This window comes from Eublepharis macularius, chromosome 5 (genome assembly GCF_028583425.1).
Source record: "Eublepharis macularius isolate TG4126 chromosome 5, MPM_Emac_v1.0, whole genome shotgun sequence".
Taxonomy (NCBI): Eukaryota; Metazoa; Chordata; class Lepidosauria; order Squamata; family Eublepharidae; genus Eublepharis; species Eublepharis macularius.
Genome location: NC_072794.1, coordinates 30,157,341 through 30,173,882, shown reverse-complemented (window position 1 = coordinate 30,173,882; position 16,542 = coordinate 30,157,341). Strand labels below are relative to the sequence as shown.

The following is a 16,542-nucleotide window of genomic DNA, read 5'->3' as shown; positions in this document are numbered from 1 at the left end:
AACTGAATCTTTGCATTGAATTTAACTGAGTGTTCTTTTTTATTTTCGCACTATTGCTTTTTTGATGCTGAACTGACATTTCTATCTTACTTGAAAAATAACTTCTGTTTTTACAAGTCTGTGAAAAAGTTGTGAGGACTGAGTTGTCTAGAAACCTTGAGCTTAAAGTAGACTCTTAACCTTTTCCTCTTGATAATAATGTGTTGGCTGCATTCCTAATACAACCTTCAGAAAATGTACGGTGATAGCATTTTGGAATGGGCTTGTCAGTACATTTTTCTTGCTAGTTTTTAATCTTTCCTTTCTTCTCTTTCATAAAATTCAAAACACGTGGATACTTTAATGAATTGAATGTCTGGTATCCTGAACTTTTAAACACCAGAGCTTTAAATGAAGAGAACTACTTATTTAATTTCTATAATAAAATGTAACATGAAATATTCAGCGCATAGTATCTAAGCAGATTACAAAGACGAAAGGAACATGGTCACTGCCTGCAGCCTTTCAGTCTGTTGAATATGACGCAAGGGAAAAGGCCAAAAACAAAAATAAAACGGAAGCTCAACAAAAAAAAATTAATATGGATAAGAGAATGTTGTTACACTGGAGACGTAGCCTGTGAAGAGCATCTGAAATCCAAAGCCCATTTCAAAGTCCATTTTTCCCAGTAAGATTGCAGTTCATGTTCTGTTTCTTTATGGAATTTGGCAACACTGTTGTAATTTTGTGTATCTACATAATACCTTGTATTTTCAGGTGTTCATTTGGTTTTTTTTATATGTTGTGTCATTTGCCTTGAGTCCTTGGCGAGAGATGGAGTAGAAATATTCTAACAGAGAAATTATAATCAACTGAATACTGTGTATATTTTGGAATATACAAGTCCGGGTTTTTTTTTTAGTGTTTTGGTTATTGTTCATGGTATTTTATGGGTTTTTAAAATTATTCATTTTGGATATGTTCTACCCCTCCCAAAAAAACCTCCATGTGTCAGTGAACTCTGGGTTGTTCTCAGAGATTGAATAAGGCCATTGCTATGTGCTTTTGTAGGTTTATCTATTTCACAGTGGCTTGCAAATAATGACCTACATTGACTGGATTGTATGGATTTTTGCTGCTTTAAAAAAAAAAGATTACTTATGTTGTCTGTACAACATAGAAATCTAAAACGTGACTGAGAATAGTATCCCAAAGTATTTAATTAGCTACAGTAGTGGGTTAATGGAGTCAAGCTAACAAAACCTTATATTCTTGTAACCTTAGTTAAAACACAGTACTTAAAACACATTTTCTTTCTTATTAGTGTGAAGGGAAAAGTCATGCTAATGCTGGAGATGCAATCTATGAAGTTATAAGTCTGCACCGAGAGTCTGAACGAGAAGAAGAATTAGTTAGCTCATCAAGTGGTGGTGACCAGATATCTCCACAAGAGGATGATGCTGAAGAAGGTAAAATGAATTTTGGCAATTCCAGTTTGAAATACGATGTCTCATATTAATTCCTACTTTTTATAATTATGCATTGTAGAAGAGATGTTGTATCATACTATCAGTCTAGACTAAATTAAGAGATTATATCCTGCTTTACTTCATCGTTAGGCAAGTAAGAGCTATGCCAGCCATGTGCATTCTACCTAGCTTTCAGTTCTGTTCACTGTCGCACTGTTCGCTGTCCTCTGGCTCTGTAGATATGGAATGGGGATCAGGATATATCATAATACTAACAAATCTTTTAGCATGTTGTTTTTGTTCTGCAGAGAGTGATAACGAACTTTCAAGTGGCACTGGTGATGTATCAAAGGATTGCTCTGAGAAGATCTTGTATTCCTGGGGAGAATTACTGGGGAGATGGTAAGCACTAATAAGGAGATGACTATTTACCTTCAGAAGAGAGAATGAAATAATGATGCAGTAGAACAATAAAAAATTTAAAAAATACTTTAAAAATATTTTGTCCCAGGGATCACATATGACACCTGTGTCTCTCTTCTCTGATTCTTTATGCTTCTTGCAAACCTAGGTTTAATTTTAGAGAGAGCTTCTAGTCAATATGATGGCAGAGATTCATTTAAACCTAAGAGCAATAGGTTTAAAAGTTGTAGGACTTTTGCACAGATATGACTCATTTTCTGTGCTTTAACATAAAATTGGAACTTTTGGACAATATAGGAAACAGTATCTGCAAAAAAGTTGTGTGGAATCCTGCATCCCTGTTTTCTGTGGGGACTGTACCACTTGTGGTGATTTTGCAGCTTCCCCTATGTGTGCTATGTGTACTACGAGGTAAATTATGGTGCTACAACATTTCCTTAGGGTTTGCTGTGATCATATATGCTGAGTTAGCACACTTCTTTTAAAGAAGGAAGACTGACTGTGTGTACTGGCCCTAGTAACTAAAAGGCCAGGCAGGAATGTGTGAATGTGTCTCTCCTGCCTTCTATCAACAAAGCAGCAACTGTCTCTTTTTTTGATAGGCACAGTAATCTTGGTGTACGACCAAAAGGACTGTCTTCATTAGTGAAGAATGGGGTTCCAGAGGCACTAAGAGCTGAGGTATGGCAGCTACTGGCAGGATGTCATGATAACCAGACAATGCTGGAAAAATACAGAGTTCTCATCACGAAGGTCAGTCTTTAGTTTTCTTTACTGCACTTATGTCTGTGAAGTACTAGAGTATTTAGTACTAAAAAGTTATTTGGTACTGAATGTCTTGCTTTAATTAGGAAAGGAATTAGTGGCTCCAATTGTTTGCTATTACATGCCATCTAATATTTTGTGCCGTTGCTTAGAATGCTGTTGCTTGATATCAAAGCGCTACAGATTTTAAAGATCAGCATTGTACATTTGTGACAATTTGGTGTAGTGGTTTGGTGTAGTGGTTAAGAGCAGCAGGACTCTTAATCTGGAGAGCCGGGTTTGATTCCCCACTCCTCCGCTTGAAGCCAGCTGGGTGACCTTGGGTCAATCACAGCTTCTTGGAGCTCTCTCAACCCCACTCACCTCACAGGGTCATTGTCTTGAGGATAATAATAACACACTTTGTAAACCGCTCTGAGTGGGTGTTAAATTGTCCTGAAGGGCGGTATATAAATCGAATGTTATTATTTGTAGTGCTGGTCAGCGTTCTAGGCTATTTTATTTATATTTAATTTTGAACATGGAGTGCAGATGAGAACATTAATGCAAATCAATTGTGCACAGATAGGAGACACCCCTAAAATGTAAATATTTGTGGGGGATTTGAAAAACCCACAGTTAAAGATAAGCCTTCACAATGCCATATTGTGACATCTCAGAAAGAGAGGGTGCTAAGGTTGAGGGAGGGGGGAGTGAAAGATGAGAAATGGGAACTGGCAGAGGGATGGAATTTCTCTGTCTATTTCTGCAAGTTATTTGTGGGTTCCCTGCTTGTAAGTATTTGATGTGATTTTTGTCTGCTGGTTCATGTTTGAATTGCTGTTGATAATTAAGTGAAACCTTCACATTCAGAAGCAGCATGCCTCTAAAACAGCAGATGTCTTACCACCATTCTGGCTCTGCTTAAGAGATTCCAGAAGTATATGATTAGTCACTGTTAGGAAAAAATGCTGGGTTAGATGGACCTTTAGTCTAGTATAAGAAGTTTGCCAAAGTTTGAAGGATGGAATTTGGTGAGGCCTTTATTGACTACTGTAGAAATACTGGTTAGGGAAGCTGCCCTCTCTCTAAGGACACAGTGATATTTTTGTCTCTGATCAGATGTTGCTGTCTGAGTATTAATATTCTAATGCCCATTTGTGCTGTTTCCTGGACTGTTTTAAGGTTAGAAGCAGAGTGCTAGAAGCAGAAATTTAAAGGTTATTTGACATGAGAATAGCAAGCCTGTCTCTGGTCTCTAGGAAAGGTAGGCATCTGATGGCTGTGAGCATGAATGAAAGCAGTTTCTGCTGTTTATCAGTTACTGATTTTGCATGCATCGGACGAAGAGAACTGTGATTCTCAAAAGCTTATGCTACAATAAAGTTGGTTAGTCTTAAAGGTGCTACTGGACTCTTTTTGATTTTGCTACTGCAGACTAACACGGCTAACTGCTCTGATTTTGCATGGTGTTAGTTTTAGAGATATGTTACTTCTTGATGCCCACATTGACAACTGTTTCCTTTGAGACTGGTAAAAGCCCTACTGACACATACCAAATGGATTATATATTTACTTTGATGGCCAGTTCTCAGGTTTCAAATCATAATATTACAGATGTGAAATTTCCCTTTAAGACTTCTAGTAAACCTCTTTACCACATGCTGAAATGCATGAATTATTTGTCACCAATTTTTTTTTGCTTTAACAATTTATCTACTAGCTGTTGCTGGACATAATGCAGATATTTCGAGTTACTTCAAAGCATTTCTCCCCCTCTTATAGCCATGATGTTTCATTACATGGGTTCTTGTCTTGATTAACAGCATTGTTTCAGTTTGTTAGTGTACTCCTTGGGCTGAAACAAGTCAAAAACAAGTTGGAATGAAGTGAGTTTGAAGCTGAGACAATCAAGTTGCAGTGGAATGATCCAGCAGAGAAGCACCTTGAAACTATGTTAGCAGAGGACCTGATTAATGCTTGATTTATAGCTCAGTTTCTATAACCTGAGGGTGTTAAATCAGGCTGGAGAATTGGAGGAAGAGACAGAAACTGATATAGGCAGTTAAGATTTCTGAGGAAATTATCAGTACCCTTCCAACATCTTTTCTGTCCAAGAGGTAGTTACTAAGCCACCCTTTAGAAAGCGCCTTAAAATGATGGTTCTGATCATGTGAGCTATGCACTTTTGAATGTTGTTTAGTTTGTATCATAGTGGTTCTGGCACTGGCATCCTAATTATAATAGCCCCATTAAGATGACAAAATATGGAAGGAAAAATTTCATTCTACTGTTTAAATTTACAGTTGTCAAAATGCTATGAAATTAGTATTATGAATTGTCATTTCTGGATGAGTTACTAGTTCATGCCTGCTATGCACTTGGAAAGGAAAAGCAAGATTTAATATTTCATGGGCTGAAAGGGCACTAGGAATGGAGATAAAAGTACATCTTAAATCACCTTTGATTTACTATACGTATGCATTAATCTGTTTGAAACTGGCCATAAATTGTACTATAACAGTGGATACACACATCTTGTCAGTCTTGTAGTATTAAGGCTGTTCACCCTGTCGGCGAGGCATTACATTGCAAAGACATTACTAGATGTAGAAGGGATTTTTTTCTTTTGATATTTCTGTTTTATATTCCTGCAAGTTTTAATTCAGTACAGTTCCTCAGACTATTGTGTCTGTTGGTAGGCCGTCCATATATGGTGGCTGCTTAAGTTCATGCCACACCAGAAAGCTTTGTGCTGCATTGTGGCATAAAAGCAAAAGGGACATGGAGCTCCTTAGGGGATGCGTGTTGTTCATAACTAATGAATTGGCTACCAATGAGAGAGGACTTTGAGGTTTGGGTCAGGGTTTGGATGCAGAGAATAGGAACAATCATAGAGGTAGAAATCTTAGCATAATCCCCCCTCCCCTGGAATGGTTTCTAGTTTGGTATGGGAAGCTATCTAACTATGCCTGCTGGGCAGGACCAGCCCAAATCCCAGCAGTTGCCACACTTTGGGGAGGTCTCCTATGGTTGGTGGTGCGTGCTATAAACTTGGTAATGCAGATACATTTTCCGTGACTATTTATGCTTTGCCTGTTAGTGAGGTTAAACTTAAAAAAGGCTCTCAGATTAAAATTTCATACTTGTGGATTGATTTAAATTAATTGATTTAAGTTGACAAAAGGCTGCTTTTTATGTTTTAAATCAGAATTTTCCATTTCCCATTTAGAAGCTTCCAAATAAAAATTGCATACTGATTGATGGTCCTAACTATATTAAAAAAACCTAACACTTTCATATAATCTTAGGAGGTACATTAGTAAGTTTCTTAAATATTGAATATATAGTTTTTACTCTTTTAGAAATTGATATGCCACATATTGTTTACTTTAGATGATTTACTATTCATTACCCAAAATAGAGTTTCACAACCTTTAAGGCATAATAGATTTATTTTAGAGAAATGTTGGTTAGAATCAGCAGAAGATGCTTCTTTGCATAGTCCTTTATGCTTTAATCTGCCCTTCTCCTTTGTCATATTACTGCCCTTCTGTGTCTCACATCTACTTCACAAAAAAGTTAATCATCTCTCCTAGAGTTTTTCATCTCATTTATAGTAAGAGTACTGTGGCAATATCAAGACCTTGACAGCCAATTAAAGAGATCAGTTAGTTATGAAGCATAAAATAGGAATAAAAAGGTCAGTAAGATAGATCATGGGATGACACCTGTGGTGCCTTCTGGTCCCTGGATCCCCAGTTGGAAGCCAGAGAAGAAGTGCATCAATTATTGGGCTGCCTGATGATGGGCAAAGATATTTTCCTCACAATTCTCTGCTTACAAAGAAAACCAGCCTCATTAGAGATAGTGATTTCTTTTAAGTTCAGGTTGCATTTCAAACCAGATTTTAAAAAATATGTTCACTGTACCTGAAACTTTAAAAAACATTTTTTTAAAAAAGTAGTTTAATTAAAGATTAGCTTAATTTTTTTAAAAGTCGATTCCTCTCCCTGCTGAGTGACAAACATGACTGCAGCACAGGTTTCCTGAAATGGAGTGAACTTTGAGGAGGGCTCAGATATTTAACATAAGTGTGTATTTGAAGACGATAATAGGTGAGAAATGTGATGTCTGAAGTGAACTGGCCCTTTGTATATTAGCCAAACTACTATTCCAGAATTCTCAAAAGGTGTTGTCAAAGCAATTTTTCCCTCTCTTATTAGTATTCTGTCTTTCCTCTAGGGGGCGTAAGCTTCTTTCTCCTAATTTTATCCTCTTAAGACCCATAAGGTGTAGTTATGTTGAGAGATAACTGGCCTAAGATTAACCCATGAGTTTCATGACTGATCAGGGATTTCTTACCTCGAGAGTGATTGTTACTTGAGATGGTTGTGGGTTTTGAGTTCATTTATCATATTTTTGTATGAATGATTCTTAGTAACACACATGAAAAAATTTGGGTTGGATTCAGATGTCAGAGCAAACAGAGGTCCTTGCTGTTGATGAGCATGAATACAGTTTACTATGTGCAGTGGGAAGGGTGAAGTGAGCAACAGAAATACTATTGAAGTTTTTGGGGAAATCTTGAAAATCAAGTGGCAATCTTCTGAGACAGCACTCTGGTACCTGGCTCAATCCCACACACACCGGTTAAATTGAATAGAATCCTTTTCAAATTCAGCTCTCTGTGTGCCAAAACATATACAAAGTCAACTCTGAGGGAAGAGCTATGTAGAGTGCATTACAGTAGTCTAGCTTTAACGTTACTATGACATGAATCCAGGTGGCCATTCAGCCATGTCAAGGTAGGGGACCATCTTCCAAGCTGGTTTGAGTTGGGAGAAGGCCTCTCTTGCAGCTGTGTTTACTTCTCTGGCAGCAGTGTTGGATCCAGTATAACCTCTAGGCTCTTAACTGAGTCAGCTGGTGTCAACAGAACCCTACCTGTATCAGAGTTCAGAAGTACAATGTTGTTCAAGATCACTGCTTTTCCAACCAAACATCACTTCCTTTTTGTCTAGGTTCAATTTCAATTTGTTTGTTTTCAGCCATTTGACAACAGCTATCAAGCAGCAACTCAGTATCTCTACTGCATCACCAGGAGATTTGGATAGCAAGATACAGAGCTGGGTATTGTCTGCATATGATGGCATCCAGTTCCATAGCTACAAATGATATCTCCTAAAGGCTTTACATAGATGTTGAAATAACGTGGGGATAAGATTGCACCTTGTGGAACCCCGCAAAATAATTCCCATACGTATTTGGTCTCCAATAGCAATCCTTTGAGTTCGTTCCATGAGGAACAATATAGGAGAAGGCATGTGCTGGTAATTGGGGATTCCCTACTGAGAAAGGGGTAGAGGGTAAAGTGTGCCAACTTGACTTGTTGTCTCAAGAGGTATACTGTCTACCAGGTGCACGCATCCAGGATGTGTGACAAAAAGTCCTCAGATTATTATCCTTTCTTGCTCATCCATGTGGGAACAAATAATACTGCCTGGCACAGCCCAGAATACTGGGTAAAAAGGTGAAGGACCTGGAAGCACAGATAGGGTTTTCGTCAGTTTTTTCTGTTGAAGGCTGTGGTTTAGGAAGGGAAAGCAGAATACTGCAAATAAATGACTGGCTACGTAGATGGTATTATCAGGAAAGGTGTTTTTTTGGACCATGGATTATACTTTTGTGATGAAGCTGTTCTATCGAGAGATGGTTTGCACCTCACAGGGGTAGGAAAAATGTGTTCTGTAAGAGCCTTGCAAACCTGATGAGGGCTTTAAACTAAACCCTATGGGAGAGAGAGAGAGACCAAAATTGAGCCTATAATTGAAGATGAGAATACTAAAGATTTGGGGGGGAGTGGCATGTATGTGTTACATTAACTCATAGCAAGTACAGAAATGAAAACCTCAGGGCACATAACCTATAGATTCTGATGTCTCTTCCCTAATGCACAGAGTATGGGAAACAAGCAGGAGGAACTTGAAGTCGTAATATAGGAAGGGGACTATGATCTAATAGCCATTACTGAAACTTGGTGGGATAACACTCACAACTGGAATACTAGGATTGAGGGATACAACTTGTTCAGTAGGGATGGACAATTAAGGAAAGTGGGAGGAGTAGCGTTATATGTAAAGGAGTTATATACTTGTGAGGAAATAGATGTATCTGAGCATGGAAGTTCAGTTGAGAGTCTCTAGATAAAAATAAAAGGAATAAGAAATAATAGTAATATTATGATGAGGTTCTGCCATACACCATCAAGCCCGGTAGAGGACTTAGATGAGACACCTCTAGAACAAATTGCAAAGTTCTCAAAGAGATGAGACACAGTGGTAATGGGAGATTTCAGTTACTTGGATATCTGTTGGAAATGTAACTCTTCTAAAAATGTAAGGTCAAATAAATTCCTGACGTCTTGCTGACAACTTCATTTTCCAGAAAGTGGAAAGGGAAACAAGGAACTTCATTCTCACCAACGAGGAAAAACTGGTTGATGAGGTGAAAGTAGTGGGCACCTTGGATAGTACTGAACATGTAATTTTGGAATTTACAGTCTTGGGAAGGGAAAAGCTGTATGTAGTTAGATACATAGGTTGGGCTTCAGGAAAGAAAATTTTATCAAACAAAGTTATGCTGAATAGAATCTCATGGTCAGAAATACTTAAGGAGAAGGGAGTTCAAGAGGGGTGGGAGTTTCTTAAAGGTGAAATATTGAAGGCACAATCACAAACAATTCCTATGAGAAGGAAAAATGGGAGGAGCCTAAAGAAGCCAAGGTGGCTCCATAAACTCCATAAAGAGTTGAGAAATAAAAAAGACTTATTTAGGAAATGGAAGGAGGGCTTTATAACCAAAGATGAATATAAACAAATAACCAGTGCTTGTAGGGAAAGTGTTAGTAAAGCTACTACTAAAGTTAGTAAATGTTACTTTGTTGTAAGAGTTCTTTGCTTATGTTAAAAGTAAAAAAAAGAGCAAGCACATGGTAGGCCCATTCAAGGGACAGAAAAGTGAAATTGTAACAGGTGATGAAGAGAGGGCAAAACTGCTCAATTCCTACTTTTCCTCAGTCTTCTCCTGCAAGGGAAATGGTGCTCAACATGGCAAAAACAGAACACATAATGAGGAAAGGTAGTTGCAGCCTAGGAGATCAGCATAGGGGGAGTACATAAACACCTAGTTTTTTTTAAATGAAACTAAGTCCTCAGGGCCAGATGAATTGCATCCAAGGGTACTAAAAGAACTCATGGATGTAATTTCTGGGCCTCTGTCCATTGTTTTTGAGAATTCTTGAGAATAGGTGAGGTCCCAGAAGATTGGAGGTGGGCAGATGTTGTCCCCATCTTTAAGAAGGGTAAAAAGGAGGATCCTGGTAATTACCGACCCATCAGGTTGACTTCTATATCTGGAAAAGTTTTGATGGCTGTGATTACTAAGAGCCAGCATAGGTTTCTCAAGAACAAGCCATGTCAGACTAACCTTATCTCTTTTTGCCTTTAGATCCTTTTCTCCTCCATCATAGAACTATGCATTTGATTTTTTCTACATAAATTTCTGTGTATAGTCTAGGTAGGAAAAATCAAATGCATAATTATACGATGGGGGAGACTTGTCTTGGCAGCAGAATGTGCGAAAAGGATCTAGGAGTCTTAGTAGATCATACGCTGAACATGAGTCAGCAATGTGATGCTGTAGCTAAAAAGGAAAATGGAATTTTGGGCAGTATCAACAGAAGAATAGTGTCCAGATCACGTGAAGTGATGGTATTGCTTTACTCTGCTCTGATTAGACCTCATCTAGAGTACTGTGTTCAGTTTGGAGAACCACAATTTAAAAAGGATATAGATAAGCTGGAACATGTCCAGAGGAGGGCAGTGAAGATGGTGAGGGGGTCTCAATGCCAAGTCCTATGAGAAAAGGTTGAAAGAGCTCAGAATGTTTAGCCTAGAGAGGAGATGACTGAGAGAGGTGCTATTATAACCATCTTCAAGTACTTGAAGGGCTGTCGAGGATGGTGCAAAGTTGATTTCTGTTGCCCCAGAAGGTTGGACCAGAATCAACAGTTTGAAATTAAATCAGAAGAGTTTTAGGCTAAATATTAGGAAGAACTTCTTGACAGAGTGGTCCTTCAGTGGAACAGGCTTCCTCAGAAGGTAGTGGGCTCTCTTTCTTTGGAGGTTTTTAAGCAGAGGCTAGATGGCCACCTGACAGCAATGCTGATTCTGTGAACCTAGGCAGATCCTGAGAGGAAAGGCAAGAAGGGTTACATGAGTGCTTAGTTCTCATGGCCCTTTCTTACACACACAGGGTAATGTCAATTGCCACTTTGGGGTCAGAAAGCAATTATCTCCAGGCCAGTTTGGCCAGGGATCCTGGAGTTTTTTTGCCCTCTTATGGCATGGAGCAGGAGTCACTGGGTGTGTGTGTGGGGGGAGGTGTTTGTGAATTTCCTGCATTGTGCAGGAGGGTTGAACCAGGTAAACCTGGAGGTCCCTTTCAATTCTGTGATTCTAATTTAAACCAGTCCAAGGTTCATCACCTGATACCACTTCTGCCTCTAAATGCCTCAGCAGGATGGCATGATCTACTGTATCAGAGGCTACAGACATATCCAGGAGGAACAACAATGAAGTATGGCCTTTGCCTACATTCAGGCGGAGGTCAATAACTAGAGCCACCAGAGGTGTCCCATAGAATAGCCTGAAGCCAAACAGAAAAGGTTCCAAAGCATAAGAGGGCCTGGAGTTGGCCAGTTACTGTTCTCTCAACCATTTTGCCCAGAAAGCACACATTAGAGACTGGGTGATAATTGACTATATCGTTTTTGTCTAAGGATGGTTTGTTAAGCCTTTGAGAGGTTTAGGGAAGATGCCTTGAGTTAATGACTGATTTATGGTAGACATCAAGGGCTTCTTCATGTGGTCTTTACAGTATTTTAGCAGCCAGGATGGGCAAGGACCCAGTGTACAAGTAGTGGCCTTCACAGATCTCAAATTCTGTCAATATCGATCACTGTAAACAGGGTCAAAATGATTCAGAAGTGGACTGTATGGTGTGTTAAGCATTACTTCTGCCGTGCCTATATTATAGCTGGCATTCAGATCAGAGTGTATTCAGGCTACATCATCAGCAAAAAACTTTACAAAGGTGTCACAGCTAATTGTCTGTTGACACTAATAAAGGTGGTCAAAAGACTATCGGGAAGTAAAATTTCACAATACTATAGTGCAACAGTTTATAAATCTTTTCAAGTGATTTTAACAATAATACATGATTGCATCATATTATTGTTAAAATCACTTGAAAAGATTTATAAACTGTTGCACTATAGTATTGTGAAATTTTCCTTCCCGATGGTCTTTTGACCACCTTTATTTAGTGACTGTAATCGGGAACAGCCTTATCTTTTGGCATAATTGTCTGTTCTTGAGCAGATCACCAAGTCAAATGATGTTGAGATGCCTTAATCAGTTGGGAAGGTGGTGAACCAGTTAATGTAATGGTTTCTTTGCTGCTGTCACGGCTATTTTGTAGCATGCTTTATCAGATTCAGCATGAGTTTTCCACCAGCATTCTAGCCCTCTTTAAATCACCCAGCTCTGTGGTGAACCATGGGACTGGCTTCTGCTGTAAGGGGTGGGAGCAATCTGAGAGCAATCTTATCAATAGCTTATCAATAGCCACTGAGAGCAATCTTATCAATAGCTTCAGGGAGTTTCACGAACGATGTGTTGTGAACGCAAACTATGCTATGTAGGCCAACAATGTAAGATATTAATGCTAGTCCTCATATGCAAACATTTTATGGGACTGCAGGAAACTCTGGGCCCCCCTCTGGGCCCCCTCTGGGCCCATGGGCCCTGGTGCAATGTACCTGCTGACCTCCCCTCTAATAGAGCCTGTTTCAAGGTATCAACGCTGTTCATGCTAGTATGTTAGTATTTTATAGATGTACTTCTGCACTCCTGACAGCACAGTTTTACATCTTACCCACAAGTAGTTGGCTAACTGGGTCTTTAAGAATTACTCAGTTTTGATTCGGTTTCGTTTTCTCGGCCATGTCGGACGCTCCTCTCCGCAGGTCCGGGTGGAAGCGCCCGAGCAGCCTGACCGGGCGGCTGACCTGCAAAGGTTAGCCCCCAAGACTCCCAGTGAGGGTGTCAGGGTCCGGAGCGCGACGGGAAGAACCCCCCGAAATCGATGCGGGGGGTAAATTGCCCATTTGCTCCTATGGAGGCCGGCAGACTTGTGCAGCAGTTCGCGTGCTGCCGGGCCATGGAGAACGGCAAAAAGCAGATCTAAGGTGAAAACCTGTAAGTAGCGAATCCCTTCTGTTACTACAAGCGTATGCGAAGGATTGGTGGGATTTGAAGCTAAGAAGGCTCGGATTTCTTCCCCCTCACTGAGTATCGAAACTTGGCTGGCGGATTCCCCCCCCCCCCTAAGATGACGACGAAAAAGCAGAGCCCCGCTATGGGCAAATCTATCTCGGCTGTTTTGCAGGGGAAAGGAGAGTCTCTGGAGGAGCTAGTAAAGCAGTCGGTCGTCGAAGCCATAAAGCCCTTTGTTGACAAGTTAAACTTAACTGATCAAAGGGTTGGCTTAATTGAGAGTGAAGTGAAAACCATTAAGGAAGCAGCGGGGGGGGGGGGGCGGAAAAGTCTGCTCGGGAAAACGCAGCACTCATGAGGGCAACAAACAAAGACCTAAAGCTGTTGGAGAACCAACTGATGGGTTGCAAGTGGATCGTGCTCAGACAATATTGCGTCTCCAGAATGTGAAGGAGGAGGAAAATGGGAATTTAAAGGATTTGGTGTCGGAACTTTTGGCGATTCCCGCAAAGGCAACTAAAGAAGAGTTAAAAAGCGCCATTTTGGAAGTCCATCGGGCTTCTTCAAAATATGCAACGAAGTGTCAGCTGCCTCGCGAGATTATTATTGACTTTTCATCTAAGAAGATCCGGGACACCATCCTATATAATTCATACAATGCAGACTTGGACTTTCTGGGCAATAAGGTCAAGTTATTGAAGGACGTTCCATTTTTAGCTTGGAAAAGAAGATTTAAATATAAAAGATTTGTAGCTCTTCTGAGGAAACGTGAAATAAAGTACAAATGGTTATTTCCGGAAGGTATTTGGTTTAGCTATAAAGATCAAGCTCACAAGATAACATCAGAAGATCAGCTAAGGGACTTTGTGTGTAAATATCAAGATTTCCAGCAAGAAGAAGAGGATTTTAAGCCTGAAGGGGGAGGGGAGGAGGGAACGAGCACAGTGACTGCAGCTGTTCAGAGAGAATTGCGACCGAGACCCAGAGGGGGGAAGAAGACCTAATCCTGATTGTAGTTTGTATTTTATAAGACCTACCAATCTAACAGCATTTTACAAAGTTCTAATGTTAAATAATTGCAGCATGAAGGGAATGCATTACTTGTAGATGTAGTGTTTGTGTTGTTATGTGTTGTTTCTTTCCCTTCTCCCTGTTCCCACTTTTTCCTTTTTGTAGTTCTAGTAATTAAAAAATAAAAAATATAAAAAAAAAGAAAAAAGAATTACTCAGTTCTTTGGTAGAGGCGAGAAAGCATTCTAGATCGCCCCTTCCATCAGAGAAGGAAACAGAACCAGCTTGCAAACAAGATCTCCTCCACTGTTGCGGGGTTTTGCTGAGTTAGGGAAGCAGGGTTTTGGTTTGAGCCGCCAGGGACTTTCAGTTTAGAAAAGTGAGTTTATTAAATGTTTCATAGAACAAAATGCCGTGGGAAATACTATCATATGTTATGTAGAAGTGCGCTAGAGAAGAACTTGACAAGGAGATGCCATTTTCAGCAGCACCCTCCATTTCCCATAATGTGCAGTTCTCTTGTAGGAAATAGTCAAAAGGGGAGGGGGGATACGGGAAGTAAATATATTGAGTTATTTTTTGCCTCTGCAAGGGGAGATGGATTGAACTCTGATGTTCAAATTGTTCTTCAGGCTTCATTGCTGTGCAAGCAGAACAGATCAGTGAATGTTCCCATTTTTAGTCTAACTCCTTCCCTTAACTTTTCCCACTGATTTTTCCCAAAAAAGGTTTGGTAGCATGTATAGTACCTAGAATTCTGAAACCCCACAAAGAACTTCAGGATTTTGAATTGGAGATCAGGCACGGCCTCTCTCATATCTCAATTTGTGTGCACAAGTATGTAATGCTTTCTGGAACAAATCTATTTAATTAAAAAATCTGAAGATAATTAAATGCAAATAACAAAATTATTTTCCTGTTTAGTGCTTTGACATTTGTTTGTGCTGTTAAATATGTATTCTGTTGCATTGAAGAATAACTCTGTTCCTTTGAGGAAATGTATGAAAGAAGAGTATGTGTATTTCTTTTGGAAGTTGAGTCATAGATGTTATATTTCAAATTGGCTGACGTTTGATTTTATTTTTTTGTATTTTTGACTGCTTTTAAAATTCCAGTTGCCATAACAACTTTACTACCCCCTTTTTCTTTTATCAAATCAGTTGCCATAACAGTAAAATACAGCTTTATGAATGTGACCATTTTTCCTTTTGTCTTTCTTGGTTGGAGGGTAGATGTATGTGTGAGACAGAGAGAGCGCAGAATGTGTGTGTATGCACCCACCTGTGATAGAGAGCGACTGAGCTTTTAGTTCTGTGTTCAGCAATATTCATGCAGGTGTAGCCAGAAGTCACTGAACCCCAAAAATTGTTCCCCGAAGTATGTATCGTCTCCTTTCCATCCAGCATGTGAACAAGGGTTTTCAATATAGTTTATGTGGATTTTCCCAAGGGTGGAACTGAGGAATAGCCATTGCCCTAAGTGAATTTAGTAGATTTTGTTAACACATGTCTAGGGAAACAGGTGAATGCTCTCCCTTTGCTTGAAAAGCAGTGTAGTTAGATTGTATTTCGTGTTACTTAGTGACTTAAAATACCACTGCAAGGAGCTTACGGTTTTCTTAATCTAGTACAGGCCCTGTTTCCTTTTAGTTTAAAAATATGAAAATTCCATGTAATAAGTGGCTATAGCTTTCTTGATCTCAGGAGTGTGTCTTCATCTGATTTAATAGGCTCTAGACTAGTGATTCTTAATGGGAGCGATCTAGAAATCTTGGAGGGCATTTACAACTTTAATAGGCAAGTGGAGGGTATTCAGGATTTTAGGATTTCAGGCAATTCCTTCTTCCTATGCGCTGTGGCTTCTGAAAATCAACAGAAGAGCCTGGATTATACTGCTCACCCTGCTCTGAGAATAAAATCCTAGGTTTCTCCTTGAGGTCCTTAAAGTGATGATGAGCAAATAGGATTCATACCTAACATTAAGAAATCAGATGATAGCCCTTAGACACAAAGGTCTCACTGAAAGTATGCATTTGTATTTTTAAGCATATATCATAAATATGTCTACATAAAAAAAAATTACCTTGTCTGCAGTGCTGTTTTTACATCCTATTTTTTTACTTGTCGCTTAGAAAGCATTCAACAATAATATTGTATATTGGTTGGGGGGTAGATTAAAGATTAAAGAACACACTTTAATCTGAAAATATTTATTTAGAACCTCCAGAATAATCATTTTGAAACACATGATTTTCTGTTGCTTTTGAAGAAGCACATTTACCTTCTCATTGGTTTGCAGCCTTAGGATAATCTTTGATTCCTTCCTTGTTCTTTCCTTATACAAGTGGTGGCAATGTATTTCTCTATTCACCCTATCCTGCAGTCGCTGACTGTATCCCATTTCATCTCTCCTTATTTTCTGTATCGCTCAAGTCTTTGCTTTGTGCTGGCTGTATCTGCTGTCATCTCTTTATCTCTTACGACCATCTCAGTGTTTTTTGTCATTCTACTACCTGTTCCTTGGCCTAGTAATAGGGGGTGGGCAAAACAAAATAAACAAGCAGGAAATACACCTAG

The 16,542-nt window shown here is 39.3% G+C and overlaps 1 protein-coding gene across 10 annotated transcripts in view; it reads left to right on the top strand.

Annotated features, from left to right (window-relative positions):
* The window catches only part of RABGAP1L (RAB GTPase activating protein 1 like), a 225,614-nt gene that overhangs the window by 37,079 nt on the left and 171,993 nt on the right, over positions 1 to 16,542 (top strand). For all 10 annotated transcript variants that reach the window (XM_054979085.1, XM_054979079.1, XM_054979081.1 and 7 more), the window contains 3 exons: positions 1,304 to 1,448; positions 1,757 to 1,850; positions 2,474 to 2,624. In XM_054979085.1, coding sequence (XP_054835060.1) covers positions 1,304 to 1,448; positions 1,757 to 1,850; positions 2,474 to 2,624 — 390 coding nt within the window. The remainder of the gene's footprint in view (positions 1 to 1,303; positions 1,449 to 1,756; positions 1,851 to 2,473; positions 2,625 to 16,542) is intronic.